Source organism: Perca flavescens, chromosome 12, assembly GCF_004354835.1.
Source record: "Perca flavescens isolate YP-PL-M2 chromosome 12, PFLA_1.0, whole genome shotgun sequence".
NCBI classification, from domain to species: domain Eukaryota; kingdom Metazoa; phylum Chordata; class Actinopteri; order Perciformes; family Percidae; genus Perca; species Perca flavescens.
The window spans coordinates 34,343,200-34,359,432 of NC_041342.1; the positions used below are offsets into that span (position 1 = coordinate 34,343,200).

The 16,233-nt window shown below is 43.2% G+C and overlaps 1 protein-coding gene across 3 annotated transcripts in view; it reads left to right on the forward strand.

Annotated features, from left to right (window-relative positions):
- The window catches only part of smg7 (SMG7 nonsense mediated mRNA decay factor), a 38,446-nt gene extending 27,076 nt beyond the window's left edge, over nt 1-11,370 (forward strand). For 2 of the 3 annotated variants that reach the window (XM_028592970.1, XM_028592972.1), the window contains exons 18-23: nt 114-263; nt 4,699-4,782; nt 7,234-7,384; nt 8,377-8,547; nt 9,582-9,742; nt 11,231-11,370. In XM_028592970.1, coding sequence (XP_028448771.1) covers nt 114-263; nt 4,699-4,782; nt 7,234-7,384; nt 8,377-8,547; nt 9,582-9,742; nt 11,231-11,338 — 825 coding nt within the window. In that variant the 3' untranslated portion in view covers nt 11,339-11,370. The remainder of the gene's footprint in view (nt 1-113; nt 264-4,698; nt 4,783-7,233; nt 7,385-8,376; nt 8,548-9,581; nt 9,743-11,230) is intronic. The other variant, XM_028592973.1, reaches the window with a different exon arrangement.
- Nucleotides 11,371-16,233: the final 4,863 nt, after the last annotated feature.

A 16,233-nucleotide genomic window follows, 5' to 3' on the forward strand; every position in this document is an offset into this window, starting at 1 on the left:
TATTTTCTATAGCTTTTAGATAACTTGTCCTGCTTACAGGCTTTCCTTTCTTTCCTTCTCTTCCTTCTTTTTACCCCTTTCCTTCCTCCTCTTCCTGCTTCCTCTCTCACCAGGACACCAAGAGCTCGCCTCTTCTCCCTCCTGACCTGTTAAAAACTCTAGCAGATTTTGAGGAAGAGGAGGAGCTGGTCTTTTCTAAGCCTCCTGATTTCTTCCAGGCCTTGGCCGGCCCTCTTAGCACCGCTCCGGGACCAAACATATTTGTATGTAGCCCTGTCTTCTTCCATCCCCAACACATCCACATCCAGGCCCATCTAGACCTAAAGACACACTCAGCCATCCCTTCACTGAGCACCGCTAGTTTAGTTTAGGTTACTTGATTTGTATACACGCACACACACAGACACAGATGGACACAGACAGACACACACATAGACACACACATGCACACAGATGGACACACATGCACACAGACACACACACACACACAAGCACACAGATGGACACACATGCGCACAGACACACACACACATGCGCACAGACACACACGCACACAGACGGACACAGATGGAGACAGACACACATGCACATAGACACATGCACACAGATACACAGACACACACATACAGACACACATGCACACAGACACACACAAAGCTATGAAGTGCATACAAAAGATGAAAAACAAGCAATTACAGTGCAGCAGAGAAGAGAAGCCTAAAGGGCTCCACACTAACAACTACTACAACCATAACTAAACCGACGTTAAGCACACGCTGCACGGTCCAGCTGATAATAATCCAATCCAACTTTATTTGTAAAGCACATTTAGAACAACCAGGCTGACCAAAGTGCTGGACATTGACATGATTTCGGACAGATTATAAACACGCAAGTAACAAAAACGAACATTTAAAACAAGTGTTTGTTACTTGTTTGTGAAAATGAAAATGCAGAATACAACTAGAGATGGCCCGATACCACTTTTTTGCTTCCCGATACCGATACCTGAACTTGCTTTATGAGCCGATACCGAGTACCGATCCGATACCAGAGTGTCATATATTTCATTGTGTTTTAACAGCTGTATACTACTATCCCTGTATGGATGTGATATGATCTCTATCTTTGTTGTCTGTCTGGCTCAGGTTAAACTCTTCATGAAACATGAACAAACAAACAATGAATGCCCCAGAATAGGGCTGGGCGATATGGACCAAAAGTCATATCCCGATATATTTTGGCTGAATATCGATATACGATATATATCCCGATATTTTTTTCCGCAAAGTGAGAGCAAATGTTCAGTCAAAGCCAAAATCAAATATGACATGTCACAAGTAGTTTCATAGAGACAGTTGCAAAATCAAATAAATAATAAACCGGTTTCTTCACCTGGTTCATGATTAAATGCTCAGCTGTTCAAATAACAATAAAATGTAAACCTAAATACTGTATAACAGGAGTACCTTTTTTGAAATCAAAGCTCCATATTTGTGATTCGTTCCAAAGGTCAATTAAGCTTTTGATATTAATATAATCTACTTTGTTCAAAATGTAATGCCTCATGCCTGTAAGCCTAGGTTTATAGTCCCATTCTTCCACTTGATACTGCTTCCACTTAAGTAAACTAAAAGATGAACTATCGACTACAAAACAAAGAATCTAATTAATGTGTTAATACAAAGAATATTTATTATGATCGGTTCACAGATCTGAGTCCAAACGGAAACTTCACCCTTCTGAACTAAGAGTTTCTGCTTCAAGGTGAAGTTTAAAACAGACTGAAATGTCCAGGCTCATTCCTCCACTATTTATTTCTGTATGTATTTATGCGTTACATGTCATTTTAACGGGCACTGAGCTCCAGATCCTGCAGCTGCAGACGGTCTCTGCTGCCCCGCTGTAGCTTCTCTCCGTCCGCCTGCCGCCGCAAACTTAGTGGAACTTTCCGCCCGATATCGACATACAGGTCGTCCTGGACTACGTGTAAGATCCTACCGATCACCACTCTGTCTTTGGCTGGTCCGATTTGGATCAGCGGGGACCCGGCGCAGCAGCGAGGCAAAGCTGTGTTTTTCCCGGGGAAGAGACGCTGCGGCCGCCACCACGGAGCTCTCCGCCTCCCGCTGCCGCCGGAGCTCAGGTTGCTGGTCGGCGGCGGCATACATAATCATAAAACACATGGTCACCTGTTAAATGTTATTCATTGCTGTTTGTTCTTTTCATTTCCTCTATCGAACATAATTAAGCAGTACAAAAGTCCGGCATCTTTAGCGTTGATCTGAATGCTTCGCACCCCTGTTCCAAGATGGCGGCGGTTTTGACGTATGTTTAGAACCTCAAGGCGACATCTGTGTATATATCTATGGGAGCAAGGATCACATTTGAACTATATCGATATATGCGATATGGTCTAATTCCATATCTCATTTAAAAATATATCGATATATTTTTAATATCGATATATCGCCCAGCCCTACCCCAGAACTTTCTTTTATTCTCCAGTTTGACAGTCAGTTATAACGGAAAAAGAACATAAATAAACTACTTTAATGTAGAATTTCTTTAGGGCTTTATTACGTGGTATCGGATCGGTGCAGAAACTCCAGTACTTCCCGATACCGATACCAGCGTTTTAGGCAGCATCGGAGCCGATACCGATACTGGTATCGGAACATCTCTAAATACAACTCTCAAGCAGGTTTAAAGGCCAATGAATAAAAGTGAGTTTTAAATCGTGATTTTTTTTTTTAAATGTGAAGGTCGGGGGCCAATCTGACTTGCAGAGGCAGTTCATACCACAGCTTGTCTGTTCTTCATCATCCTGTCTGTTGTTCCCATCATCCTGTCTGTTGTTCTCATCATCCTGTCTGTTGGTCTCATCATCCTGTCTGTTGGTCTCATCATCCTGTCTGTTGGTCTCATCATCCTGTCTGTTGTTCTCATCATCCTGTCTGTTCTCATCATCCTGTCTGTTGTTCTCATTACCCTGTCTGTTGTTCCCATCCTGTCTGTTGTTCTCATCATCCTGTCTGTTGTTCTCATCATCCTGTCTGTTGTTCCCATCCTGTCTGTTGTTCTCATCATCCTGTCTGTTGTTCTCATTATCCTGTCTGTTGTTCTTATCATCCTGTCTGTTGTTCTTATCATCCTGTCTGTTGGTCTCATCATCCTGTCTGTTGGTCTCATCATCCTGTCTGTTGGTCTCATCATCCTGTCTGTTGTTCTCATCGTCCTGTCTGTTGTTCTCATCGTCCTGTCTGTTGTTCTCATCGTCCTGTCTGTTGTTCTCATCGTCCTGTCTGTTGTTCTCATCGTCCTGTCTGTTGTTCTCATCGTCCTGTCTGTTGTTCTCATCGTCCTGTCTGTTGTTTTCATCGTCCTGTCTGTTGTTCTCATCGTCCTGTCTGTTGTTCTCATCGTCCTGTCTGTTGTTCTCATCATCCTGTCTGTTGTTCTCATCATCCTGTCTGTTGTTCCCATCATCCTGTCTGTTGTTCTCATCATCCTGTCTGTTGTTCTCATCATCCTGTCTGTTGTTCCCATCGTCCTGTCTGTTGTTCCCATCGTCCTGTCTGTTGTTCTCATCGTCCTGTCTGTTGTTCTCATCGTCCTGTCTGTTGTTCTCATTACCCTGTCTGTTGTTCCCATCCTGTCTGTTGTTCTCATCATCCTGTCTGTTGTTCTCATCATCCTGTCTGTTGTTCCCATCCTGTCTGTTGTTCTCATCATCCTGTCTGTTGTTCTTATCATCCTGTCTGTTGTTCTTATCATCCTGTCTGTTGTTCTTATCATCCTGTCTGTTGTTCTTATCATCCTGTCTGTTGGTCTCATCATCCTGTCTGTTGTTCTCATCGTCCTGTCTGTTGTTCTCATCGTCCTGTCTGTTGTTCTCATCGTCCTGTCTGTTGTTCTCATCGTCCTGTCTGTTGTTCTCATCGTCCTGTCTGTTGTTCTCATCGTCCTGTCTGTTGTTCTCATCATCCTGTCTGTTGTTCTCATCGTCCTGTCTGTTGGTCTCATCATCCTGTCTGTTGTTCTCATCATCCTGTCTGTTGTTCTCATCATCCTGTCTGTTGTTCTCATCATCCTGTCTGTTGTTCCCATCATCCTGTCTGTTGTTCTCATCATCCTGTCTGTTGTTCTCATCATCCTGTCTGTTGTTCTCATCATCCTGTCTGTTGTTCCCATCGTCCTGTCTGTTGTTCTCATCGTCCTGTCTGTTGTTCTCATCGTCCTGTCTGTTGTTCTCATCGTCCTGTCTGTTGTTCTCATTACCCTGTCTGTTGTTCCCATCCTGTCTGTTGTTCTCATCATCCTGTCTGTTGTTCTCATCATCCTGTCTGTTGTTCCCATCCTGTCTGTTGTTCTCATCATCCTGTCTGTTGTTCTTATCATCCTGTCTGTTGTTCTTATCATCCTGTCTGTTGTTCTTATCATCCTGTCTGTTGGTCTCATCATCCTGTCTGTTGGTCTCATCATCCTGTCTGTTGTTCTCATCATCCTGTCTGTTGTTCTCATCGTCCTGTCTGTTGTTCTCATCGTCCTGTCTGTTGTTCTCATCGTCCTGTCTGTTGTTCTCATCGTCCTGTCTGTTGTTCTCATCGTCCTGTCTGTTGTTCTCATCGTCCTGTCTGTTGTTCTCATCATCCTGTCTGTTGTTCTCATCGTCCTGTCTGTTGTTCGTCTCTGCAGCTGAACCAGACCAGGATGGAGAGCGGTCCCGAGGTCGTCAGCCAATCATCTTCTCTGCTGCCCATGTCTGGCTTCCCCATGCAGGTCAGTAGTATCAGGTAGTATTACACAGCTGTTAGTAGTATCAGGTAGTATTACACAGCTGTTAGGAGTGTCAGGTAGTATTATACAGCTGTTAGTAGTGTCAGGTAGTATTACACAGCTGTTAGGAGTGTGAGGTAGTATTACACAGCTGTTAGTAGTATCAGGTAGTATTACACAGCTGTTAGTAGTATCAGGTAGTATTATACAGCTGTTAGGAGTGTCAGGTAGTATTATACAGCTGTTAGTAGTGTCAGGTAGTATTACACAGCTGTTAGGAGTGTGAGGTAGTATTACACAGCTGTTAGTAGTATCAGGTAGTATTACACAGCTGTTAGTAGTATCAGGTAGTATTACGCAGCTGTTAGTAGTGTCAGGTAGTATTATACAACTGTTAGTAGTGTCAGGTAGTATTACACAGCTGTCAGGAGTGTCAGGTAGTATTATAAAGCTGTCAGGAGTGTCAGGTAGTATTACACTGCTGTTAGGAGTGTCAGGTAGTATTACACAGCTGTTAGTAGTATCAGGTAGTATTACACAGCTGTTAGTAGTGTCAGGTAGTATTATACAACTGTTAGTAGTGTCAGGTAGTATTACACAGCTGTTAGTAGTATCAGGTAGTATTACACAACTGTTAGTAGTGTCAGGTAGTATTATACAACTGTTAGTAGTGTCAGGTAGTATTACACAGCTGTCAGGAGTGTCAGGTAGTATTATAAAGCTGTCAGGAGTGTCAGGTAGTATTACACTGCTGTTAGGAGTGTCAGGTAGTATTACACAGCTGTTAGTAGTATCAGGTAGTATTACACAGCTGTTAGTAGTGTCAGGTAGTATTACACTGCTGTTAGGAGTGTCAGGTAGTATTATACAGCTGTTAGTAGTATCAGGTAGTATTACACAGCTGTTGATTGGTGTAGAGCCCCATCTCAACGGTTGTGATTGTGTTGTTGTTGTTGTTATTATTATTATTATTATTATTGTTATTATTATTATAATTATTAGTATAGTGTCTGACAACATTATGGAAAGGATCCCTACAGAGATAGACCTTTTAGCTAAGATCCTTTTAGTTTAACATGAAACAGCCCAGATATCACAAAGATGAACCAAGATGGCTTTTGCTAATTAAAACTAAGACTAAAGTCCGTCTTGGTTCATCTTTCCACTGTTCCATCAATCACCACTCTAGTTTGGTTGAAATAAACCCTTAATTCAACCATTTACATGTGGAGTTATGCTGGCTCTATACACGCTAAAAGTCCTGATTATTTACATGGAGTCTGGTGGAGATATGCTGGCTCTATACACACTAAAAGTCCTGATTATTTACATGGAGTCTGGTGGAGATATGCTGGCTCTATACACGCTAAAAGTCCTGATTATTTACATGGAGTCTGGTGGAGATATGCTGGCTCTATACACGCTAAAAGTCCTGATTATTTACATGGAGTCTGGTGGAGATATGCTGGCTCTATACACGCTAAAAGTCCTGATTATTTACATGGAGTCTGGTGGAGATATGCTGGCTCTATACACGCTAAAAGTCCTGATTATTTACATGGAGTCTGGTGGAGTTTGGTGATGGTGATTTCGAGGCTGTTTCATCATCTTACTCTTTAACATAAAGGTCTGTCTCTGTAGGGATCCTTTGTAAAGTTTAGTGAGCCTGTTCTGATGCCGTTTAACCACCAGATGGCAGTGAGTAGCTGCATGTATATGTCAGATTGTGGATTCAGATTTTTTAAGTTTTAATTTGTTCAGTGGCAAAAGCTCTCAGGAAAAGTAAATTAAATACAGCATTCAGTCATACATTCTAGATTTATTTCATAAACAAAAATTTTTGCAACCAAAATTTGTTCTTTATTTGTAAATGTGAACACAAGAGTTCACGGAAATTCGTGCGGTCTCCTTTTTTCAGTAGTGAAAAAAATATCAGCTAAAAAAACTTTACAAACAATTATTTGACCTGTGTGTTTGTGCTTGGGTGGTCGTGTGTGTGTGTGTGTGTGTGTGTGTGGGTAAATCTTTTTCTGTGTGTGTATATATCTCTGTCTGTGTGTGTGTGTGTGTGTGTGTGTGTATGTATATATCTGTCTGTGTGTGTGTGTGTGTAAATCTTTTTCTATGTGTGTATATATCTCTGTCTGTGTGTGTGTGTGTGTGTGTGTGTGTATGTATATCTCTGTGTGTGTGTGTGTATATCTCTGTCTGTGTGTGTGTGTGTGTGTGTGTGTGTGTGTGTGTGTGTGTGTATGTATAGATCTGTCTGTCTGTGTGTGTGTGTGTGTGTGTGTGTGTGTATAGATCTGTCTGTGTGTGTGTGTGTGTGTGTGCGTGCGTGCGTGCATTCAGTTTACAAAAATATTTTCCACCGATTATTTGTTTGATTTTTTTCTATAATCATTCATTCAACCTTTATTTAACCCTTGTGTTGTTTTTTCCGTGTGTGTTCAGGAGTACAACCAGAACAGCATCTTCAGCCAGGCGTACGGGAAGAACCTGCCGCCCAGCTCCAAGCTGGATGCTCCCATGATGCACCAGGAGCCGTCGCTCTACTCTCTGTTCGAGGGGACTCCTTGGTCACCGTCGCTCCCCGCCAGCTCAGGTACACACTAGGGTTGGGCGGTATCCAAATGTTGATACCGTCAAACCTCCTCCCAATTCTACCGCGGTATACGGTATTACCGTGACTAATTACAAATGAGGACCTAAGGCTCAGACACATCACCAAATTGTTGGCTTGTGCACTGTTCAGAAACTGAATCCCAAACACTAATACTGGAACAATAATAACATAACAATAACTTATAAAAAAAACTACTTTCTCCTCCACACTGTCTCGTGATGACAACCACACATAATCACATACATTTATTTAATATTTAATCCTTGTCTCCTATATAAGTGCATTGCATTTTTTTCAATGACTGTATTGAAACCATAGCAACGGTATACCGTATTACTGCCCAAACCTAGTACGCATGTCTCACCTGTACGGGGGGGAAACGGGTTCATATTCACAACCAAGCAACGAATTGCAATTACTTACGTTACTGTAATTGAGCAGTGTTTTTTTTTTTTTTTTTAGGTGTATTTTTACTTTTTAAAGTAGTTTTTAAAATCTGTAATTTAACTTTAACTTTTGTATGTTTTGTCTGAAGTCTTGTTGCTTTGCTACATTTTAAATCACATCAGTTACTGAGTAAGTTACAAGAGGTGGAAAGTAACTAATTACGATCACTTAGGTTGAAAAAAAAAAATCAAAATATTTCAAGAAATAAAGTCAAAATATTTTAAGTAAAAAAAGTTAAAATATTTCAAGTAAAAAAAGTCAAAATATTTCAAGAAAAAAAGTTAAAATATTTCAAGAAAGTCAAAATCTTTCAAGAAAAAAACTCTGAATATTTCAAGTAAAAAAAGTCAAAATATTTCAAGAAAACAAAGTCTACATATTTCACCAAAAACAGTAACTGTAATTTAACTTTTACTTTTCTCCTTGAGATAAAAACACTTTTGGCTCAAAACTCAAACATTTAAAAACCAAAACGTAGTGATGTAAATGTAGCCTAACGCTGTGTGTGTGTTTCTGATTGGCAGATCACTCCACCCCAGCCAGCCAATCCCCTCACTCCTCCAACCCCAGCAGCCTGCCGTCCTCCCCCCCCACACACAACCATGGAGCCATGCCCTTCTCCAACTTCGGGCCCATCGGCACCCCGGACAGCCGGGACCGCAGGGTGGTGGACCGCTGGAAGCCCGACAAGACCGGTGAGAGTCCAGCGGGTTGAAACTACAGCTGCAAAGATGTTTCCACATTTTAGAGACCAAACATGGAATCTATACAGGCAGACCGGCAGAGAGACAGGCAGGCAGGCAGACAGGCAGACAGACGCACATAGACATGCACGCATAGACACATACACAGACACACAGACATAGACACACAGACACACAGACATAGACACACAGACACACAGACACACATACATAGACACATAGACACAGACACACAGACACATAGAGACACACATACATAGACACATAGACACAGACACACAGACACATAGAGACACACAGACACACAGACACATAGAGACACATAGAGACACACAGACACACAGACACATAGACACACAGACACATAGACACATAGACACACAGACACATAGACACATAGACACAGACACACAGACACACAGACATAGACACACAGACATAGACACACAGACACATAGACACAGACACACACACACTGACACGCACATACACGCACACAGACACAGACACACAAACACACACATAGAGACACACAAACACACATAGACACACACAAACATCTAATCTATTCATCCAGAAAACAATCCACAGATGAATGTTTTTGACCCCTTTTTTCAATGTTTTTTTCACTATTAACAACCCTTTTTTAGCCATTTTGGTGACTGAAAAAGTAACTTAGCCATCAAAGATAGAACGTGCCAAAAAAAAAAAACTTTCAAAAAAGGCACCAAAAACCATCGGTAAAAGTAACAAAAACTTCAGGAAAAAAAGCAATCCACAGATGAACGTTTCTGACCCTTTTTTTCAATGTTTTTGTCACTGTTAACCCTTTTTTGCCATTTTTGTTGTAGTTTTTTCAACATTGTTGTCTTTTTTTTGACGATTTTGGCCAAGGTTTTTTACCCCTTTATCAAGCTTTTGTTGAAGTTTGTTTCAATGTTTTATCAGCTTTTATAGTATTTTTTTGAGTTAATTGTGAGCTCTGCTCCCAGATGTTGACGTGTGCTCGCTGTGTTTCTGTGTAGGAGCGGTGAGCGGCTTCGGGCTGGACTACCTGCCGGCAGCAGCTTCCTCGGCAGCTTCAGACTCCAGCTGGCACCAGACGGGGCCGGCCGGCAGCTCCTGGACCAATCAGGAGTGTCCGATGGAGGAGTCCTCCTCCACCGTGCTGCTCGACAGCCTCAAGGTCCGCTGATGTCTCCACACACTCTCATTTCTCAGTCTGCTTTAGTTTAACCCTAAATCACCATCACCAAACTCCACCACACTCCATGTAAATAATCAGGACTTTTATCAGCGTAAAACACACTTCATTCAAAGTGGACAGAAACTAAATAAAACTACCAAAAGCCGTCTTGGTTCATCTTTCCACTGTTCCAACAATCACCACTCTGGTTTGGTTGAAATAAACCCTTAATTCACCCATTTACATGTGGAGATATGCTGGCTGTATACACGCTAAAAGTCCTGATTATTTACATGGAGTCTGGTGGAGATATGCTGGCTGTATACACGCTAAAAGTCCTGATTATTTACATGGAGTCTGGTGGAGATATGCTGGCTCTATACATGCTAAAAGTCCTGATTATTTACATGGAGTCTGGTGGAGATATGCTGGCTCTATACACGCTAAAAGTCCTGATTATTTACATGGAGTCTGGTGTAGTTTGGTGATGGTGATTTCGGGGCTATTTCATGTTAAACTAAAAGGATCTTACTCTTTAACTAAAAGGTCTATCTCTGTAGGGATCCTTTCTACAATGTTGTCAGACACTTAGAATAATAATCTGAGTCTGTCAGCGGCAAAACACTGAACTTTTAGTGGACTCTGACTGATGCTGAACATTAGTCCTGTAGGGTTACATTACAGCCCGGTTCACTGCCGGTTACAGCGTTCTCTCTCCATACTGGACCAACTCCATGGCATTTTAGCACAATAGGGTCCAGTTTGAAAAAAAAAACCCTGAAGTCCTCCTTTAAGAAGTGATTTGAAGATGTTTGTGTTTAAGATGCTGAGGCTCTCTCTCTCTGTCTCTCTCTGTCTCTGTCTCTCTCTGTCTCTCCCTGTCTCTGTCTCTCTCTGTCTCTCCCTGTCTCTGTCTATCTCTCTCTCTCTCCCTCTCTCTCTCTCTCCCTGTCTCTGTCTATCTCTCTCTCTCTCTCCCTCTCTCTGTCTCTCCCTGTCTCTGTCTATCTCTCTCTCTCTCTCCTACTCTCTGTCTCTCCCTGTCTCTGTCTCTCTCTGTCTCTCCCTGTCTTTGTCTCTCTCTCTCTCTCTGTCTATCTCTCTCTCCTCTCTCTCTCTCTCTCTCTGTCTCTGTCTCTCTCTCTCTCTCTGTCTATCTCTCTCTCTCTCTCTCTCTCTGTCTATCCCTCTCTCTGTCTCCCTCTCTCTCTCGGTCTCTCTCTCTCCCCCTCTCTGTCTCTCTCTCTCCCTCTCTCTCCCTCTCTCTCTCCCCCCTCTCTCTGTCTCTCTCTCCCTCTCTCTCTCTCTCCCTCTCTCCCTCTCTCTCCCTCTCTCTCTCCCTCTGTCTCTCTCTCTCTCCCTCTCTCCCTCTCTCTCTCCCTCTGTCTCTCTCTCTCTCCCTCTCTCCCTCTCTCTCTCCCTCTGTCTCTCTCTCTCTCTCCCTCCCTCCCTCCCTCCCTCCCTCCCTCTCTGTCTCTGTCTGTGCAGTCGATCTGGTCGAGCTCCATGATGCAGCCCGGCCCGTCGGCGCTGGAGCAGCTCCTCCTGCAGCAGAAGCAGCAGCGAGGCCACGGCGCCATGAACCCGCCGCACTGAACGGCAGGCCGCCGTGCCGGCCGGCGCCAAAATCAACCTAACTCACCACCACCGGGGGAGAAAAACAAACGGGAGGAGGGAGAGGAAAAACCACAAGTTTGACGCTAGAGGAGGAAGACGAGGCTCCGACTTAAATGGGAAATTAAACGGTGGATGTGCCGGGGGGAGGCGGCCACGAAACCCACCCCCGGCGAGACCCCATCCCCCCTCCCTCCCTCCCTCCCTCCTGGACCGGAGGGCCCGGAGGGATCTCTTCAACCGCGGGGCGCTAACGCAACCGCCCAGGTTTACCTTCAACCTTGCGGGAAAAACCTAAACTTTTGAGGAACGGGAAAAAATAAAAATAAACTTTCCAAACTGCTCTTTCCTCAGACGCCACACCTACACACACACCTACACACACCTACACACACACACACACACACACACACACACACACACACACCTACACACACACCTACACACACACCTACACACACACACACACACACACACACACCTACACACACACCTACACACACACACACACACACACACCTACACACACACACACACACACACACACACACACACACACACCTACACACACACCGCGAGAACTTACTCTTTCTTTGGGACTACAAAAAAAAATAAAATGAAGCAACGTCCCCCGGACGTCTGCTCGGCCCGGTTTCGGAGCGCCTGTTTTTAGCGTTTTCGCCGGCACCCGCAGACTGAATCGGGAGGGTGTTGAGAGAGCGAGAGGGAGAGCGAGAGGGAGAGGGAGAGAGAGACAGAGAGAGAATCGGGCTCAGACGAGAGGAAAGGTTCGGGGAAGGTCAAACTAGACTGGACTTTCTGATTCATTTTCATTTCTGGGGAGGAGGACGAAGAGGACGAAGAGGAGGAAGAAGGCTCTCTGTAGCTCATTGGTTGAATGAAGGAAGGAAGGAAACGACGGCTATATAAATATATACATATATATTGCCATAGTTGGGACTTTTTCTCTTTTTTTGTTTATTTTTAAAAACAACAGGCTTTTTTTTGTCTCTGAGCCGTGTTGGGAGAATCGGGACTGAACGCTGGCTTTGGCGAAGCCAGGTGTGTGACGTGACGAAAGAACGGCGTACAAGGGGGGGTAATATAGGGGGCTGAGAACATAAGGAACCCCACCCCGTCACACTTATAGGGATAGTATTACCGTTAGCTTCAAGAGATTGCAGATATTAACATTAAGAAGAAACTGTATTTTGTGATTTGTTTGTAGCAGTTTTAGCTTCTCGCCCTCCGAGGTGATTACAGGTATGTCTATTAGCTTTCTGCTTGGATATTTTTATGGGGTTGTCTTCCTCTCCCAGGCCTCTTCTTCCTGATATTTCTTTACTTCACGGAGAGAGAGAGGAAAAAAAAAAAAAACTTAAAAGATGTAACCCTGCTCGCTTACTTAACCTGCATTTCCTGTTCCGTTGCGTTCATGTTCGGCCTTTTTAACTGGTTTTCTGCAGCGCTGTTACAGCGCTCCTGTCCCGTTACTACTGACCACTGTCGAGGTCCAGACAGACAGACAGACAGACAGACAGACAGACAGACAGACGCAGAGGGAGAGACAGACAGACAGACAGACAGACACACACACACAGAGACAGACAGACAGACAGACAGACAGATAGACCGACAGACAGACCGAGGGAGAGACAGACAGACACACACACCGACACACAGACAGACAGAGACACAGACAGACAGACAGAGACAGACAGGCAGAGAGAGACACACACACAGAGGCAGACAGACACAGACACACAGACCGACAGACACACAAACCGACAGACAGACAGACACACAGACCGACAGGCATAGAGACAGACAGAGACACAGACAGACAGACCGACAGACACAGAGACAGACAGAGACACAGACAGACAGACAGGCAGAAAGAGAGACACACGCACACAGACAGACAGGCAGACAGACAGACAGACAGACACACAGGCAGACAGACAGACAGACACACACACACAGACTGACACAGACAGACAGACAGACAGACAGACAGACACACACACACAGACTGACACAGACAGACAGACAGTTTCCCACCATCTTTCCTTCTATAACCACTACTGGAACTCTGTGCGTTGGGCAGATTTTTGTATGAATTGTTGGCGTCTGGAAGCCCCGCTGCTCTGCTTTTCGTTTGACCACTAACTGAAGCCCCTGTTCGACCCAAAAAGTGCCGGGAACTAGGCAGAACCACACAGAACCACACAGGACCACACAGAACCACATAGAACCATACCGACTACATTCAGGAACCCTAAGCCCTTTCTGTGCATGAACATTTTGCTTCTTTTTTTTTTTTTTTTTTTTTTTTAACAAAGTAAAAATGAAGCAATCGGTAACTATTTTCACTCAAACAAACGTTTGATTCATATAACATCCGAATCTGAGACGATGGGATGTGAAAAACGCAGGTTTACTATCGTAGGAGAAAAAGAAAAAAAATGATAATATTCACATCTTTGAGAAGCTGGAACTTGTGAGTTCATGTCACATTTGCCTGGAAGAAGAAGAAAAAAAAAGAATCTGGAGAGATTAATCGTTGATAAAATAATGTTTTAATAATGTTCAAATTGCAGACAGACACACACACACACACACACAGAGAGAGAGAGAGACAGACAGGCTGATCAGCAGTCAAATAAACCTTCAGTTTATTGTCATAAACAGTGAAAAGCAGAAACATGATTGAAAGTATGTAATGATTATTGGAGAAGCTTTCTTCCCAATGATATAGTGAAGAGTAACGTGTTTGTACGAATATTTATTTTACTGCCCCCGCCCCCGCGATGGTTCCTGGGGGGGGGGGGTCCAACGTTTAACCCTTGTGTTGTCCTCCCATCGACCATCGCAAATGGTTTTTGTCTGGGTCAAAATTTCAAATAAAAAAAAATTCTGATGACGTTTTTGCCACCTTTTTTCAAAAAAACAACAACTTTTCCAATATTTTTGTCACTTTCTTTTTTTTTTTTTTTTTTTTTTTGGTCACTTTTCCCCCCAATTTTTTGTTGAAATTTCCACTGTTATTGTTGATGTTGTTTGTTCCTGTATCATCCAACGTTTCTGGGTTAAAATTCCAAATCCCCCCAAAGAAATTGGGTCACGTTTTTGTCACTTTTCCCCAAAAATTGTCATTTCTTTCGATGTTTTTGTCACTTTATTCAACTTTTTTTCAAAAAAGATTTTTTGTCACAAATTTACAATTTTATTGTCGATGTTTTTGTTGATTTTTCTACACTTTTTTTTTTTTCTACACTTTTTTTGGATCATATTTTTTTCCATCATAAAATTGAATGAAAGTAGTGAACTGATCATTCAATTTACCTGTGAAGAGTAATGGTTGTATGGAACCATCCACGTTATGTTTTTTGTACAATTTGGTTGAAAGAAAACCCAAATTTTTCATTGAAAAAGGGTCACATTTGACCAGAGGACAACAGGAGGGTTAAAGACCATTTTTATTATTTAAAGTCTGGGAACTAAAAGTGAAAGTTTCTGAGTTTCCGAACAAAACAAAGTTCCCTGAAAGGTTCCCGAGGCTGTAATTGTCGTGTCGAGTTTTTCTGTGCTTTACACACCGTCAGTCCTGGTTGTCTTAGAGCCAATCAGAAAGCAGAGAAAGGGACAGCCGACCAATCAGGATGTGACGGTTTAGACTGCAGCACTGTAAGTAATTTCCTGTCCAGTTTGAACCAGCAGAAAGCTGTTTTTTTCTACTTTAAAAAAAAAAAAACTCATAATCGTTTAGTTCCAAGGGATTAAAAAAATAAATAAATGTAAAAGCCTGTTTTTATTTCTCCTCGTCGAGGTGGTTTTATTAAAAGCAGACTTCAAAGAGACGTGTCTATTTTCTGTGTGATTGTGCTTTTCATGTTGCATTTAACAAAATGTATTTGAAAAATGAATAATAATACTGAATAAAGATGAAATAAAAGATTACTGAATGTGCGGACGAGCTTGGCCAGAAGCGTGGAGGAGAGCGTTTGGTTTTGGTGTCTGGAGCTCAGTGCTGCGTCTGAAGTCGGAAAGGACATTCCTCTCGGGGGGGATGGTTTTTCTTGGGGGGGGGGGGGTGGGGTGGGGGGTAGGTCAGTGTACCGCACGCAGCTTTCACTTGGAGAGGCTTTTCTTGTGTTTGTGTCTCTCTGTTGACGCTCAGAAGTGGCGGAATCAGCCTTTAAATAAACGTTAACTATGTTCTCCCTTGACACTGTGCCGTTTTATTCTTGTGTGTGTGTCTGTATGTATGTATGTGTCTGTGTCTGTCTCTGTTTGTGTGTATGTGTCTCTGTTTGTGTGTGTATGTGTCTGTGTCTGTTTGTGTCTGTTTGTGTGTATGTGTCTCTGTTTGTGTGTATGTGTCTGTGTGTGTGTGTGTGTGTGTCGGTCTGTGTGTGTGTCTGTCTGTCTGTATGTGTGTCTGTGTCTGTGTGTGTGCATGTGTGTTTGTGTCTGTGCGTTTGTGTGTCAGTGCGTGTGTGTCTGTCTGTGCGTGTCTGTGTGTGTGTCTGTCTGTGTTTGTGCGTGTGTGTCTGTGCGTGTGTATGTATGTGTGTGTGTCTGTGTTTGTGCGTGTGTGTCTGTGCGTGTGTATGTATGTGTGTGTCTGTGTTTGTGCGTGTGTGTGTGTGTGTGTGTGTGTGTGTGTATGTATGTGTGTCTGTGTGTGTTTGTGCGTGTGTCTGTGTATGTATGTGTGTGTGTGTGTATGTATGTGTGTGTGTCTGTGTTTGTGTGTCTGTGCGTGTGTATGTATGTGTGTGTGTCTGTGTTTGTGTGTCTGTGCGTGTGTATGTGTGTGTGTGTCTGTGTTTGTGCATGTGTGTCTGTGCGTGTGTATGTATGTGTGTGTCTGT